Source organism: Macadamia integrifolia, unplaced genomic scaffold (genome assembly GCF_013358625.1).
Source record: "Macadamia integrifolia cultivar HAES 741 unplaced genomic scaffold, SCU_Mint_v3 scaffold858, whole genome shotgun sequence".
Classification (NCBI taxonomy): domain Eukaryota; kingdom Viridiplantae; phylum Streptophyta; class Magnoliopsida; order Proteales; family Proteaceae; genus Macadamia; species Macadamia integrifolia.
Window position 1 is genome coordinate 121,282 of NW_024870558.1, and position 17,949 is coordinate 139,230.

General features: G+C 36.1%; 1 protein-coding gene and 1 pseudogene across 1 annotated transcript; one reads left to right on the forward strand and one right to left on the reverse strand.

Annotated features, from left to right (window-relative positions):
* Window positions 1–842: 842 nt before the first annotated feature.
* LOC122070210 (plant cysteine oxidase 2-like) lies at window positions 843–5,179 on the reverse strand. The gene is made up of 5 exons (XM_042634336.1): window positions 4,617–5,179; window positions 3,529–3,647; window positions 2,965–3,121; window positions 2,621–2,827; window positions 843–1,177 (listed from the first exon to the last, which is right to left on the reverse strand). The coding sequence occupies exons 1-5, from the start codon at window positions 4,849–4,851 to the stop codon at window positions 1,047–1,049; spliced, it is 849 nt and encodes a 282-aa protein (XP_042490270.1). The 5' UTR covers window positions 4,852–5,179; the 3' UTR covers window positions 843–1,046.
* A 6,114-nt stretch (window positions 5,180–11,293) lies between these two features.
* LOC122070212 lies at window positions 11,294–12,450 on the forward strand (annotated as a pseudogene).
* Window positions 12,451–17,949: the final 5,499 nt, after the last annotated feature.

A 17,949-nucleotide genomic window follows, 5' to 3' on the forward strand; every position in this document is an offset into this window, starting at 1 on the left:
TTTATGAATTAAGTATCCAGTTTTTAACAGCTTCACTCATAAGAAATGTGAAGAAATAAAAAAAATAAAAAAATGTTATTGACCTCTATTATGTTATTATATCAACCACTACTACTAATAATAATTAGATGCTTCTGTTTTACTGTTTCTTTTCGTTAATTTCTTTGTCCAATCCTCTAATAGGGAGGCTCATTTTCTCACCAAAGAGGATTCTCATTTTGTCACTAAAGAGGATTCAGCTTTGAGGTTTTCACATGTTTGGAAAATTTACCCATACCCGATCTTTGTAAATTTTTCTTTTTTAGTAGAAATTTCTTTCTTAGATTTTCTACTTCAATTGGATTCACCCACTCCCATTTCTCTTCCTTAGATTTTCTTTGATAAAAATTTCTAGTTTTTATGCTGAAAAGAAAGAAAAAAAAATAAGCGTGGAAGACAATGTGATTTTGCCTTAAGACACAAATGGGATGAAATGACCAATCCACCCCTCATAGAAGGGATAAATCTCTTCCCTATTGATGCTTTCACATGCATTCCCATTGGCTCTACGCCACTCTACCATTCAGAAAACCCTCGTCCAAAAAAAAAAAAAAAATCTTAATTTTGACCCATCCTGCTTAGCCCTCGATGTTGGATTCTTACCCAAGTGCCAATTATGATTTTTATCATCGTATTTTTATTTTTTTTTTCATGGCATCCATCCATAACCTTAGCAAAAGAAAACGACAGGGGTAAGTAAAAGAGGCCAATGACAAAGCAACTTATGTGACAAATTGACAACTGGTTTTTATCTCTCTCTCTCTCTCTCTCTCAAATTGTGCCATAACTAGATAAACTACGGGTTGAAGAAACTGCACAGAAAAGCTATCATAAGAAGAAAAGAAGATTACAAATAAAAGGGACCTCCAACTCACTCTTGTTGGAATCTCAAAACTATAGATCGCCCAAAAGAAGAAGATGAGGAAAAAGAAAAACGTGGACTGGTCGACTACCGAAAGAAGGCTTCTACATCCACTGGAAAACAGGTGAGATCGAAGATACATAAGCTAACAAACAGTATCAATGATCTGTGGGCCCAAATATTGAACCCTTTCCATTTTTAAGTCCTTTGGCATCTCAATATCTTCCAACCATCCATAACAGCCATCTCCCTCTTTGGGTTCCCCTGCACTGCCATCTGTAACCCAAAGCCCAAAAAAATAAAAGTTAGAACTGCACAACCATTACCCTAAAGAAAGGAAATTAAATATCATTATAAAAAGCATCCATCCTAGGTCCATGATATTGACATGGACTACCTCATTGTATGACATCATCTTACCAATCTAATGGATGGGATATTTCCAAAACATCAGATATGTTTGAAAAGAAATTTGGTTTAATGGGTATTTAAGTTAAAAGGGAAGTGCACAAGCACCAATGGAAGTGCACGAAAAAAAAAAAATTCATAAACATATATATTCTTTTTTCCTTTTATAAAAGTGAATTGATCATTTCAATTATAGAATATGTCTACACAGGGACCCACATTCCCCCACATAAATCATTTTTTAAACTTGATTTATTTTCTTTCTAATGCTATAAAGTTAAAGGCCTTCCTAATCCCATACTTGTTCAAGTGAAACTGGTACCTATTGTCCCCTCAGCATTGGTACCACACAGAACAAGAAACTTTAGACTGTTTAACAAAAATGACGAGGGAGACAATGAGACATGAGGTGCGATAAGACAACCCATTGAGGCAAACATAGTTCCCAACAGCAGTTGATGTTGGAGGGCATGGAGCATGCAGGTATGATGTATATTTTAATGTGCAAATAAATATAATCAATAACTAAACATACTTAACAAACTTAAAACGACATCTATGCCTCCTTTTAATTAATTATATAATATTTGAATTTTTTTTTTTAGTGATCATACAATATAGTATAATATCTAGAAGAAAGAGAGAAACAAGTCCATGCATGCAGAAACTGCACAAAGTCAACTAGTTACCACTAGCTAGCAAACAAAGTCTCACGTTAAAGAGATTAGCTTAAATAATATCCACTCACTTGGCTCTCTTTTGGACAAGTTGAAATTAAATTAAGGGTAGTTTATAATTTTTCGTTTTAAGCCTGTGACTGATTTGTAGTGATGTATTGAGTTGACAGCCGGCACTTATTATAATTAATTATAACCAATCAATCTTTTTGTATGAATCCTTGTTTTTATCCTTGCTTGGAATCTCCATATAACCGACACTATTAAATTAGGATAAGTTTTTTGATATTGTTGTTGTTGAAACTACATCAAGGGTAGTTCAGGTGAATTTCTATAAAATTATGGAATTATAATCCACATACTATGGTATTCACCATATTATGTAGAATCCATCTCCAAAGCACGAACTTGTGCAAGGACAGCATCCCTAACTACTAAGGAGAGGGTGTCATGTCCTCATAAGTTTTTACTATTCACATTCGCCGATGTAGGATCTTTCGAACAAAAAAAAAAAAATTCCTATATAGTTGCACGTATGCTCATGAGCTGACATGTGTCAGTAACTAAGTGAAGCGTACGTGCAACCATGCATGTATATATGCAGAGGAACTGGAATCTTGATAGTTGTGCTCACCGGATGACCCAGTAGAGAAGGGCATGTCCCTATAGTATGTACAGTCTCGGCCATCTTCTTCAGAATAAGGAGGTCCAAGTACATCAAGTACTGCACACGTTGTAACTGCGGTGAAGGCATGAATGTTTCCTCCAGATGTGGGGTAGAGCACAGATGTGTTGCATGGGGCTGTGAACACACTATTGGCCTTCAATCTTGCCAGTCTCACTGAAAAAATTATCCTAATTTGGGTCAGCCACAGAAACTTATTCACTCATGGGTTTCATCTTTTAATGATTTAACATCTGCAGACAAAGAGAAAGAAAACAACAAATATAGAGAAGAGAGCCCAGATCAGTACTAACCATTCAAAGAGGGAATGGAACTCTCAGACTTCCCAGGATCAGCCCAATCATATGCCTTGATGTGCATTGATCCTAACAGAAGCTTGCTGAAAACAGTCATGCCTGGGTGGTTATGGAGTGGGATTACTGCTGTGGGGGGAAGAAAGAAAATACACAGCTGCCCAAAAAAATAAAATTAGAGGAGAAATAAACAAAATGACTTTTACTTTATTTTTTTACTAACGACGGGTATCCAGACCTTCAGCTTAGCTAGTTTACGGTTTTATATTGATCTCACAATCGCATGAATCAGATCATATCAGAGTTGGATAAGAACCATTTAATTTTCACTGAAAACAGTAAAAAACTCGAAATATCTTGCCCTAAAATGGTAAAAATATTCAAACTCAAAATCAATCCCTTTGCCAAGTCGACTATCCTCAAATAGTGGTTATGAAAATGGCATTAACAAGAGGAAGTAAATATTGGTGCGGGTGCTGGTGCTGGTGCGGTGCGGGTGTGGGTGTGGGTGCTGGGGTGGGGTGGGGTGGGGTGGAGAAGCAAGCAAGAACTTGGTGTTCTTACCGAGAAATTTTTGCACTCGTATATAGTTGTACATGTGATACTGGGAGTCCCTTCTGGAACACTTTTAGGTTTAAAGAAAAGATCTTTGCTTAGCCCAACATCTTCTGGCTCCATACTGTCTGCAATAAATGTAAGCAATGAAAGTACAATTATGTTAACTAACCACCACTCATCTAGTAATGAAATTCCACACTTTATATGAAAGATGATTTTGCACAAGTGGTTAAAAATGTAATTTGACAGTAATGATATTTATGGAATTTTTGAATTCATTTTTAAGACACTTCCCTTAGTTCCCTATCTATATTCACTGAATCTTAACTGGTGAGATAGTGAAGGGTCTTCAATCTCATTTGCCTACCCATATTTGTTGATCTAGTATGCTATCATTTCATGAATTATCCTTGTCCTATTAAGACATTTACAGGTTTCATTTGGGGAAACCCACTAATATATATATATATATATATTAATAGGAGATGACCAAGGAGGAAACTAGCAGTCTGGTACAAAAGAAACAGATAAGGAAGCATGAATAGCACAAGCACACAAACACAGACTAACATCAAACTTTACTTTACAGTGGAACCCACATTAATCAAAATTGTAAAATATGAATGGGTCTTAGGATAGGCGATCCAGATTCCAGAATTAGGATAACAAACCAAACATACCCTAAACTACTAGAGAGGGTTTTTCTTTCTAGCATTTCTTGGGGGATGTGTGTGCTAGGGTTCATGTATCAACCTAGCTCTTGTGCTTTCTAGGTCAGAATGCATGACGTGGTCACCCACCACCCACCACCCACTAGTGAATTTTGTGGTACAAGATCACCCACCCAGTGAAGATCCAATCAATGGGAATGGGATCATCACCATATGGTGGCAATACTGTAAATAAAGGCCGATTATGGGGGCACTTCTTTTTTCTTCTCTGCAACCTCAATAAACACAGGTGATCTAGAAAATCGAGAAGCAGATCTAATCCATTACAAATTTCTTTGAAAAAACTCGAATTAATGAAAAATGTGAAAAGGAATCAGATTATTTCAGAATAGATATATATAACAGTAAATTTACAAGACTAACCGAGAATTTTCCGCAGCTTCTGCACATCTTGAGGTGGAGGAACCGTGCCAGGACCTTTGAAGACCTCTTTGCAAGATTCGAAAAGTTTCTGAAGCACCATTGCCTCCGCCGGTGGTGGTGGTGGTACGCGATGGCGATTATTCATCGTCTTCCATCTCTTATTCTTCGTAATTTTACTCAAACACTCAACTCTGTTTCTCTTCTTCATTTCAACCATTCCAACCTCCGTCGTCATTACCAAAAACTCTTCTTTTCACAGATCAAAATCTCCTTATTCACAGATCTGTTAGTAGCAAGTTGAGGTAGGTAGTAGTAGTGGTGGATTAGATCGAGGGAAATGGAAAGAGAATGTAGGTTATATAGCAATAGTGGGAGAGGAAAACCAGGGGCCATGGAAATCTCCAAGAAAGGAAAACCAGAGAAGAAAAGGAAGATAAAGGAAGGTGACCTCTTCTATTTCCATTGAAATTTTCCTTTTGGAATATCGGAAACCAAACCAAAACCACGAACACGACACAGCGGTTTCGCTCTCCCGCCCCCAATATTTTCATAATACTACCCGGGAATGATTGAGGAGTACCATGATTCCATATTACCATCCCCCTATTTTCACACCGGCATTTACGAAACTACACTCTAAAACGCCTTCTTCTCATCTTCTGTCTGTGTGAACAATTATAAACTATTGACATTTCACAATTAGCCACGTGGCAAGCCACTTCTTCTCTAGTGTGTACGCATGGGTACGATGTGCCCATCGCTATCTCGAGATTCTTTCTTTCTCCACCTTTCTTCTTTGGTTTTTCCACGCTGGATTAACCCAGGTGTGGGACCCACAGAAATAGGGTTGGAGTTTCTTTCCGGTTTTAGGTTTATTCAATATTTAGATGGGTTTACCAGATCAGAGGAAACGTGGGGCGGGTTAAGTAACGGTGCTTTTCCGGAAGAATCGAAAACGACAAAACGGGTTTGATGATAAATTAGACTTCGAAAACTTTCCTTTTGCCCGGCTTAGTCACCTTGGTGATGTCAGCGGATTAGAATAAGAGTATTTTAGGTATTTTAAAAGAAGAAGTAACGGTCTCGTGCCGTGACGTGAATCCACGTGTTGGGTATGGTTTTTTTGGGGTTAGCTTTCTTTTTAATTAATGAAAATTTTGCACACCACGTGTTGGATTTTTTTTTTTTTTTACGCCCAGGTCTTGCCATGTTTACTTGAACCTAACACCTCGTGTGCAAGCGAGGATCCAATTATTCTTGATGCCCGTTTTTTATGCTTGTATCACTGTTTCGTTCATCAAACCTCTAGATATTCATTTGGACACATAGCGTTTGTCCAAATAATCATGGATTGACCTGTATGATAACTAATAATAGGATTGATAATCTAGTGATAAAAATACCTTCAACCTATCATCACTCGAGTTGATTGATTAGATTCATGCTACTATCGCTAGAGCCGAATTCCCATGTGTTGGGGCGAGAGCGGTCCCGATTGACAACTTGGCTAAGCGAATGGTGACGTAGTGGAAGAATGGTTGGAGAATGTAAGTCCCGATGTCTCATGCAACTGGCGCATGATATCATAGGGAATGAAGAGTCTCTTTTGGTACGCGGGATGGAGACGTTACACGTAACGCCTAGTTTCACATATTAACATGACACGTGGAAGTGAAACTAATTCTTTCAATAACACGTGGCGTGTCCACTTCCTATGTGGTGGGTTTCTTTAACTATGTTGGACCGTACGTGGCTCTTTTGGGGATGTATGAATTTACTAATTTGTTTTTTTAAAAGAAAAATATTAATTGGATGTTATAACGTAACAAGAATTGATTATGTTTGAAAAAATAACAGAAGGGTAAAATGACAAATTTATGAGGAATAATTATATTGTAAGACCAATTAATTGGGGGCATACAAGATATTTCAATTTTTATAAATTAGAATCAAAAGATATATGCACAATTGAAATTCTAAGGCACTTCTGTCATTTCACAATTGAAATTCCAGAAGCAATTTTATCATTTCGTCTTATTTCCTGCCTTACTCATTCTCTGGTAACCCACCTTCAAGTTGGGGTTTTATTTCGCTCAAATGAGTTTTTTGAATGGAGCTTCATAGGGGTGTCAATTCCTAAATCGAATCGGTAAAATCGGTCGAATCGAACCAATAACAACACAGATCGAATCGAATCAAAGCCTTATTGGTTTGGCTCGGTTTGAAGTATTGCAACCCCAAAATCAAACCGAACCGCACCAAAAACCGGATGAATCCGAAACCAAACCAAACCGGCTCAAAACTCGGACCGAAACTGAAACTAAACCGGTAAGAAACCGAAACACTCCAAAATTCATTAAAAAAATCTAAATTTGCATAGTTTTATGTACATTTGTATGGAAAGTTGAATCCAAACTAGACCAAAAACCAAAATCAACCCGGTTACAAATCGATTTAAAAAATCGAAGACAAACCGAAACCAAACCGCATCGAAACCAAAACCAAATCGAAACCGAAATTTTCTTATTGGTTCGGTTTCGATTTCAACTTTTCCACACCGAAACCGACTCAACCCGGACCGAAACCGAGCCGGACCGACCGATTGACACCCCTAAGCTTCATATCTTAATACCATCTTATCATCTAACCCCACCATCGCCACCACATCAAACTTTCCACCCAGAATTCCTTTTTAGGAGCTTTTTATTCTTATATCTCCACTACTGTATAATCATCTTTTACCCAGGAAAATCCATTCAAGAGTTCTATCATATTTAATAGTCTACTCTTCCCTATCACCAACCTATTTAACCAGAAGTATATTTCATCAGATGCCCAGGGGAGACGGAACCTTCTGAAATTATGAAAATTGAAAACCCACTTCCTCTCCTTTATGTTATTCCGTTTCATATTTTGAGAAAACCCCTTTCTTCTTCTGCGCAAACCTTTTCTCCCTTCCTCTCTTCTCTTTTTCCTTCTGTTAGGTTTTCTCGAAAAAAACCGCTGCGGAAACTACCTTCTTATGCGTATACCAGCTCTCCCTTCTTCTACACAAACCTTTTCTCCGTCGACTTCTTCTCTTCATTTTTATTTCGTTCCAATTTTTTTTTTTTTTTGCCTCGGGCCCTTCTTCTTCGTATTCGTACAGGTTTGTGGGTAGATGACTCAGATCAAACCTTGCATTGGCTGAAGTGTTTTGTGGGGAAAAGAGATTGAAAAAGGATTTGTGTCTCAGCTGTAGGATTGGAATGGAGACACGTGTCACGAGTAGGTAGGGTCTAAGTAGAGAATTTGTAGATGAAGAATTAAAGACTAGCGAAATCAAGCAAAAACCAAAACCTACCCAATAACAAATCGTCATAATAAACAGAAAACAACCCAAAACCAAATTGAACCGAACTCGAAATTTTTTTATTGGTTTGATTTCGGTTTCACCATTTACACACTAAAACCAATTCAACCTAAACCGAAGCTGGTCCAAACTGACCGATTGACATCCTTAACTTTACCTACAAGGAGGGTAATGTGGTCAAGCCCAGTTTTAGCTTCCTAATCTACCCAAAGGCCCAATCAAGGGCTGATATGTTAGTCGGTAATCTTTGTCAAATCTATGTTTTTTTTCAATCAACCTTATGCTATGCTGGTTAATTTTGAGTAAAATTTAGGCATATTTAAATAAAGTTTGGATACATTTGTCAAACTTGTGAAAAGCATATCAAATGATAGAGATTTTTTTTTTTGGTAGAATGATTTGTTAAATTTGGCTTACTAATTTTGTTCACAGTAGGATATTAGTGCCATTTAAGATGTACTAGTTAATTATATTTTGAATATGAATAATTTGATCGAATATATAATATTTGGATAATTTCATCAAATTTTTTAAACTTGGCTTACGTTGTTCAAACATGAGACACTATGGTCACTTAGGACATATTAATGAATATGTGTAGAAATACAACCATAAAATGATGCAGAAGATAATGGAAAAGCAAGAACAAGCAATGCACACATGTTTACAAGGTTTGGCAAGAATTTCCTACGTTGTCTTGCCTGTCGAGGCACTTGCACCACTACTCCCTAGATTAAACTTAGACAGAATACAATACATCGTACACCAACAATATGTTGATCAATTTTGGTCAAACCGAAGAAAATTCAGGTATATTTAGGTAAAGTTGGGGCATCCTGGATCAAACTTGTGAAAATTAACTCAAATGAGATTTTGGTGCCTTGTTCAAACATAAAACACTATGGTAATTTAAGGTATGCTAGTGAATTTCTATTCTAGATATAGATAACTTGATCAATTACGGAATATTAGGTAATTTTGAATTTTTATGTCCAACATTGTAATATATTAGTCAAATTTGGTCAAACTATGAACAAGTGCCTAGTGCACTTGCTAGAGTGTGAGGCATTAAAGCCCATCCTACCATGAGGTCTTGGATTCAAGATTTTGGTTTACATCCCCCCCCCCCAATAGAATAAAATAAAATAGAATAGAGTCCGAACTATCAAAGAAAAAAATTGGTCAAAGTGAAGAAAATTTTGGTACACTATGGTAAAATCTGGATAACCTGGTCAAACTTGTGAAAACTAAGTCAAATGATAGAGATTTTGATAAAATTTAGGTTATTCACATAATAAATTTATCTTACGCCAATCGCTAACTATAGTGCCACAGGGCAAGTTCATAACATTAAATAATCACAACAATGTCATCATTAACCAATATTGGTTTTTCGTGTACATATTAAACTAAAGAAGGGGAGTAGGAGGCTTTTATCCATCTTTTCCACAGAGAGAGGAAGGGAAGCATTTTCAACTTTTTGTCCATCTTTTTAGTTTTTATTTGTTGTCTTATATATATGACAACTGTTATTTGTGCTAATGCAATTAGAATTAAAAAAAACTAGCTAGATACAACAACAACAACAACCATAACCTTATCTCAATTTAATGGGATCGGTCCATCAAGAAAACTAGACGTAAGAAAATTCAATGAGTCTCGATATATTTAAACCACCATCTCTTGAGGAATTCCCAAACGCTCTACTTATTTGAGCTAAAGACTTGCATACAAGAAAATAAATAAGAGCAATTCTCATAGCATTCTTTGTGGAATTAATGTCATAGTATTAATGCATTTTCCCCTTACCTCTCATATCATTCTTTGTAGAAATGTTAAGGTCATAAACTGAGTGACGCAAGTGAAGAACTGGAACAAAGAATTATAACTACACAAAAGTGTGAACTAACAAGGAAGAACTCAGCCTTGTTAACTAGCTCTCTGTAGTTGGAGAGTAACCCTAGAATATACAATAATCTGTTTCCCTTTTTATTTTGTTCTTGTTTTTCAGTTTTTCTTTTGGTAGGCCACCAAGGGCTGATTCATGATGCTTCTAGCCCAGGCTGGACTCAGTCCAAAGACTTCTTAATCATTTTTTTGGCAGCTAATGATTGAAGCGATAAAAGAAAACTCAAATTACTATTGCAACTGTTACAGCCAGTACTCACTTGTGAATTCTTTTTCAATTGTCAACATAATGGATGTGAAACTGAAATCCTGAATGGAAACAATAACTTTCACCATCCCTACACATGTGAAATTGGAATATCTGCAACATAATAAAGAGATTCCTAGTTTATTTATCAGGACTGAAAGATACATGTAATTTCATTTTCAACTACCTTATAAAACAAGGAGAATCTCATATTGGAGTTTCAAATACATTTTTCATGAATTTGAAAGTGGTTGATTGGAGAATGCCTTGCTTTGTCATCAATGCAACCATTTCAGCATTTCAGCGATATGGTATTGAAGCTGGATCGTTTTGCTTCCACGTACAGATCTTTTGTGTTTCTAGCCAACATGGATTGAACAATGGAGATCTACATGCTGGTCAGTTTGATGAAGCCACAAACTTCCCAAAACAGAGGTCCCTAGACCGAAATCAACCATAAGGATTTATAAACACACCAAGCCGGTGGAATATGCTACTTAGGTTATCTTCTTTTCTCCTGCTTTTCAATATCCGGTCTACATTTCTTAGAACTGCTTACTTGTAGGCAATAGCCAATACCTATTGGGAAGAAGATAGGATATATGCAGCAAGGTCAAGGGGTTTGGATCAAGGAGGAAGGCATAATGCTGCCACCAAGTTGTAGTTAGAATCCAGTAGAGCCTATGATTCGTAGCTTCATTTTCAAGGACTCATGAAAACCAATGATGCATCCAATTACCATAACAGACAGATTGTATTAGAAGTCAAGGATTAGGTATTTACTGAATGCAAAAATTGTTCCAGAAGATGCATATGAACATGGGAAGGTGGAAAAAATACTTCAATCAATTCATTTTTCCTTACAAAACCCAACCAAAGCTTGGATCTTAATCCTTAACCTCAGTAAATAAATAAATAAAAAATCATTTCTTCCAGATAAGGAAAGACAATGAATCACTATTTTTCATAATTAATTACAGGAAACCATTGTGGCTACAAACAAAAGCATACCCATAACACAATCAACAAAATGACCTATTTTTCCTCCTACAAATCAATCAAAATAAGCAGCAATCCATACAGAAATCACAGATCCCACAAAGCATAGCTAGCCTAAACTTCACCCCTCAATTTGCTAAGCAAGCAACATCCATAGAAAACATTTTTAGATTCATACTTACTCAAAATGTTGTAAACTCCATCTCAAACAGATGGATAAATCAAGAGAAGATACCGTTACTATGTTAGGCAGTATCTTGTAAATATAGGATCAGGAAACATGAATCCTTTTGTACTTTAGAGAGTGGGGATGAAATGGGTAAAATATTTTGTAGCTATGTGGTAGGCGTAGGGTAGCTAGACAAATAGAAAAGTACTTGGTTGGAGCTAACTTCTAAATACTGTTTATTCTTCTGTACTTGACAAAGAATCACTCTAGGGTGTAGAACTTATAAGATTCAAATAACACATAATGGAGTACTCTATAAAGAAGAAAAAAAAACTGAGATAGCAGACAAGAAGAAGAGAGAGGGGTAGAAATTCACCAGATTCATGTCAATAATCACAGTAATATACTACTTGATTGCCCTATCACTGAGTATGATGCAAAAGTATACAAACATAGACACAAATGCAGTCTACTCTTTTTCATTTCAGAGTGTCGGGATGAAATGGGTAGATTTTCTCAAGGGAATGATTACTGTTTTATTGGTGTGAACACTTGTCCAGGCATGCTTTACTACTCACATTGAAAGGGCTCACATGATCCCACGATGGTTGTTTCTTGTCCACCCAAAAACAGGTACACCATCAATGCTACACTCTTGATCACCCTTCAAGTACTTGTATTACTTTCTTCTCTAGCTTAGATGTCCTGCCAAGCTTGATATCCATCAGCACACACTTTGTTTTTACAATGGTGGCATAATTGAGCTCCCAGTGAGGAGATACTATGTGAGAAGAATTACCCCTCAAAGAAACTTCTTGAAGCTGGTAAGCTTTCTGTTTTACTTCTTCAATGGGAACTAGAGCTTATTAGGGCTTAAGGCCCAAAGGTTGGCTGGTTACACCATAAGCTTATTCTGGATTTTTGGGACAATGAGGCTTTCATTGTCTCAGTAGTGGACTCCCAAAGTTTGGGGAATTCCTCTGGTTCCATGGCTGCCATCCTTGTCGAAAGCAACAAACCAGTTCAGCTGTTTCTGATGGGTTCTCTTGGCTTCTAGGATTTTGTGAGGTTCAGTATCTGTACCATCATAATGCTGGTTTACTATGTTTTGTTGACATGGCCCATCAAATGGCAGGTTCAAATCCAGCAGAGGTTGTGAAAATTAAGAACATAGGAAATGAAGAAGATATATAGCAGAAGAATTTTCAAATTTCATCCACCCACCTTCCTTCAATATGATTTTCTATAGTGGTTTCAACTAGCATATTGGAACATGATACAAATAGTTGAAAATATGTACTAACACTGAGGAAAATAAAAGCTAACATAAATCCAAGATATAATTTTGCAGGGAATGATAGTTGCCTAGTCCATGTAAAAGTAAAAATACAAATTGAAAAATCATCTCTTTGTGTCATTTCTGAGGTGCCTGAAAATTGTGGACCAATCATACCTTGATAGTAACCTTGCCATCTTAGGGAGTTACATGGTGATCACCCTTGAAACCAGAAAATGGTTGGGGATATACTAACTCATTCATCCAAAGATGAACTACAATAATCAAGGTAATGCATCTTCAATTCAGTTGTGGCTCAGTATTAACTAATCCCCACAAACTTGGCTCATTGTTGCAATAATTACCATCAAAGAGCTGTATGTTAAGAGATTAAGAAAACTTAAATTTTCTCTTCTTGACCTCTAATATTTAATGTATTTCACAAAGTCAAATGTGGTGTTTATTCCTTAGTTGATTGCTAATATCCTTTGTTGCAGTTTAGATCTTTGCTTCAACACTTAACATGAACATCACATTTGTTCACTTGGTTAGAAGCATGATAAGTCAGTTCTCAACAAATGGATGCCTTTTGGGGAATCAAGAGTAGATAATTTCTTAGTTTGGTTGCATAGGTCGATTAAACCAGAAGATCAAGAAATTCGATTTGGAGAACAAGAAGTATATTGTCATACATGGGATAGAGTCTGATTACATGCTTCCCATTGGAGGAGAGAGAGAGAGGGAGAGAGATTATGATTTCTTACCTCAGTTGCAGAGTCCGATGACTCGACCGTCACACGGTGCTACACCGTTGCCTCAGCTGTAGATGTCGACAACTCCGACCGTCACATGGTGTGGAGGGAACACGGGAATGAGGGATTAGAAATGATCCATAGACAGGGAGAAGGAAAGAAGGAAGGAAGGAAGGAAGGAAGGAAGGAGTCAAGGGAACGAGGGAGAGGTAGAAGGACTACTACCTCTGCCAGAAACGAGAGACTGGTTGGGTTGGAAACAGAGAGACGTTTGGGGAAGATGGATTGTTTTGAATTACTATTTAACCCTTCGTTAAAAAACTAATTAAAGATTTGCATTTTCTGGACTTTTTTCTTAGTGAATGTGAGTTTCCCTAATTATCCTTATGAATTTATATCTAATTGCATCCCCATTGTATTTTTAAGAGGGTAATTGGTGTCTTGTTATGTTTGGATAAATAACAGACCCTTCTTCTTATGTTAATAAAATCTCATATTAATTGAATGATTTGTAATTATGTCTTCTAGGTCCTCTTAGGTATTATTTATTTTTTATTTTTACTTATTTAATAAAAATTATTAGTGAAAATATTTTTTAATAAGAAACTAAAAATTGTTTAGTAATTAATATTTTTTTTTAATGGTTTGCAGAATAAGAAATAGATTTACTATTATCTATGCGCATAATGATTTCTATAACTTAAAAAATGTTATATTTGAAAGTGTGACTTCTATGTTCATACACAAGATGGGTGAAATGATTGCCCTATCCCTAGTGAAAGGAAGAAATCACGCATTTCCCATTGGTTGTCCATCTATAGATTTTATTTTTTTTTTCTAAAGCAATTGATACTAACAAAAATAAACAAAGTAGGTCCCACTGATTACACAATAAACACATTTCTTCAACATCAATTACAAAAGGCTTCTTTAACATGATTTGCAATTTGTTTCAACACATTTCTATTGTTGTTGTTGAGTACGACCTACTACATTTGCAATGTTTACGACCTCTTCATCATCACTATTATTGTCTTCATCACCAAATTATCCTCTCTCTACTTTTATAAAAATCCAATCTGATACCAATTGATTTCTGATAAAATTATGTATAGTCACACAAGCAATCACAATCAATACTTGTGTCTTTAAACTCTGCGAGAGCATCATCTTTAAAATAGGGAAACGCTTCTTCAAGACTCCAAATGATATCTCAATGACAATTCTTAATGACGAATGTGTGAAATTAAATAGCTCCTCTGCTCTTTGTGTTTGTTTAGGTTTAAAATCTTGTTGATGATATTGAACACTCATGCAAGGAGCCATACAGCCAGGATTATGTGTATTCAGAATCAACAAGATAATATTTTCCTATAAAATTAAGATTAACAATTAGAATTCAATGTTGTCTCCCAAATCCAAAATAATTTAATAACTACAAAACTAACAATATGAAAGGTTACCTGATGGTGGATGGAAAAAATTTTGACGAGGAATGTCGATGGCTTCTCATAATATTTTGTCATGTGTTGTTTTCTCCTAACCAACCCAAACCAAAGTGAAACACATATCAAATGAACATACAACACATACATTTTAGGTAAATTAATTTTTTCTACTAGATCTATATGGTACTTATTTTACAACTATAATTAATGCACTTATGTATATTCCATCTATTGCTCCAATGTAATTGGCAAATAATGGATAATACTTTTGATTATATTTGATTTGAGATAGTGTTTCCTCAAATGAGAGTGGTTGTATAATCTCTCTATCAAATGTTAGTAGTGCTTCCAATATATTATGGAAGTGACGGCTCATTGTTTCACCTGAATGTTGAATGTTTTCTTGTATGATATCGTTTCTGACATTGTGAGGTATCACTAATATTGCTATAGTCAATTGTTCATAAACCATGGTGTTGTTTGTGTTTTCCATTAAACTTCTCTTTTTCAATGCATATACTAACCTTTTGAAATGCTCCTTTAACATACGGAATAGTCTTCGAAACATTTTTGGATGTTTATTAGGCTTAGCATTTCAAATATCAATGCATGATCTGTGAGTTGGCGTTTGTGCATTGGTTATTTTGTAATTTGGGAAGTAGTCTTACTATCATTGTCGTCATCACGATCATCACTAATTCACTTCTTTTGCTTCAAATGATGTGCACAAGAAATAATAATTGGCAAGAATGAGCCATCATCATTGAGTAATATTTTATCGTCACTATCTATAGCAATTGATCATACAAAATAATTCATTTAAACACATATCAATTCAACTTTCAAACTTAAAAAATAAAAATAAATAAAAAAATCCACACGTTATCAAACAAAAACAACTATGAAGAAAATTGCTCCAAAAAATCGACATATCACAATTCTTAAATAGAAAAGTGCTCCAAAATAGTTGAAAAACCAACAAAACGTATAAATTGAATTATTTATTATGCACCTTTGCCAAAAAAAAAATTCTATCATGCATTAATATAGGATCAAGACTCCTCATTCACTTTCCTCTCAATTGCTCTATGAAGCCATGGTAAGAGATAAGATTCATGCATCTTGACAAAAAAATGTCTTTTGCTTTGATCCTCAAACACCTCCAAAGCCAGCACATTATGCGTACTATCATGCTTAAACCCATCCATAGATTGAGAATCTGGTCAGTCTTATCAATTATGTCGTCTACTCCTTCAGTTTTTTTTTATCTTTAATATAGTAGCAATAGCTCCTCTTTTTTGCTCTTCTAGAGATATCATTATTTCAATAGCTTCTCCTAAATTGTCACTATTTTATTTTTTTAATCTTTTAAATGATCTTATAGAATTCTTTTGTATCTTCTTATTTTTCATATTTGACACCTCAATGGGCTCATCATCATCTGAGTCATCGGATCCAAGTTTACAGTACTATTGGAAATGGAAACCCGCTTTTGTTTTGTTGGTGGTCGATTTTCACCTGGAAAAATCATACCATCCCCATTAGCAACAACACTATGAAATAATTCATATGATTCTTTTTCATTTTGCAAGGGGGCATTCTTGAAGCGCTTTCCTTGGGGATGTTTCTAAAATTTTATTTTGACATAAAATGATTATCAAAAATTATTTATGATTCTAAATTAAAAATTAAAATTTGATTTTCTATGTGAAAGGTTTACCTTTATATAAGGATTTTCTATGTGAAGGCTATCTGCCCATCACTGCACCCCTATGCTGGATCTCATCAGAAAAAGGCTTCAACTCTGCAAAGGAAAATTCTTATCTTGTGCGGGTCGGCTTGAGCTCGTTAAATTCGTCCTCCAAGCTTCTTACATTTACTAGTGAGGTATCTATGGGTTGTCGGTTTCCATTATGTCCAAGTTGGAATCTATTTTTGCCTCCTTCCTGTGGAAAGGTAAAGAATGCTCTAGATTTTTTCGTCCCATTAGTTGGGCTGCTATTTGTCTTCCTAAAGCTGAGGGGGGCTTAAGCTTGAGAAGGATTAAAGATGTCAATCTGGTTGGTATTATCAAGTTGGCCTGGAAGATCATCTCTAAGAAGAATAGTGTATGGGTGGATTGGGTATACTTGAATCCCCTCAAAACTGACTCCTTTTGGACTGTGAAGATTCCGACAGATGCTTCATGGGTTTGGCGTAAGATCATTGCTATTCGTCCCTCCATCTCGTTAGTCATCTCCTCTCAAATTGGCAATGAGGAAAGCACATTCCTTTGGCTTGACCCTTGGCACACCAAAGGAATTTTATACAACACCATAAGTGCCAGGAACATATATAACTCGGGCTTATTCAAGTTTTCCCTTGTGGCTAAAATCTTATCTTCTAACAATTGGTCCCCTCCAGCTCATAGTTCTATTCAACTTGCAGATATATGAAACTCTTTGCCAAACATTTTAGTTTCCCATCAGCAAAGGCAAGATACTATTCATTGGATGCCTTCCTCTACTAAGCTCTTCTCCACCAATGCAATTTGGGAGTTTGTCAGGATTCATGACCCGACCTGTCCATGGCACAGACTTATATGGTTTCCCCACCACATTCCCTGTCAAAGTTTCATGACTTGGAGAGTTTTCACTAACTCCTTGCCCACTCAAGATTTTCTTATTCAGAGAGGCATTCCGGATGATCCTATGTGTATTCTCTGTGGCAATGAGCCAGGGACGATAGAGCACTTCTTGTTTGCTTGCACCGTCTCCTCCTCCATCTGGAAAGGAATCTTGGATAAATGTTGGCCAGTCAACAGAAGTATTCTTCCTTTTCATAGAGAATGGATTTGGATAGATATGACTTTCCAAGGATAATCTATTTGTGACACTATGGGAAAGCTCGCCTTCTGCTCAATTCTTAATCAGATCTGAATGGAAATAAATCATAGGAAATAGACCTCCAACTCTCGCTCTTTGATAAGATTTGAAACTCCATCTTCTTTGATGTCAAGACCAAGGTTTCCAGTTATCCTCCACTAATAACCTCTCCCCTAGAAATAGTCATATTGTAAATTCCTGGGAACTACCCAGCTCCAACATCAAGAATAGCTCCTCTCTAAGTTGGCCTTGTTCTCGCCACCCCCTTCCCCTTGGCTGTATGTCTTTTTCTTTTTGCTTGGTAATGAATTCTTTATT

Coding starts and splice junctions, on each gene's coding strand:
- LOC122070210 (XM_042634336.1), bottom strand. CDS start 4,851: ATGACGACGGAGGTTGGAATGGTTGAAATGAAGAAGAGAAACAGAGTT. Junction 3,122..3,528: donor ACGAGTGCAAAAATTTCTCG/GTAAGAACACCA, acceptor TTTTTTGGGCAG/CTGTGTATTTTCTTTCTTCC. Junction 2,828..2,964: donor TTCCATTCCCTCTTTGAATG/GTTAGTACTGAT, acceptor TAATTTTTTCAG/TGAGACTGGCAAGATTGAAG.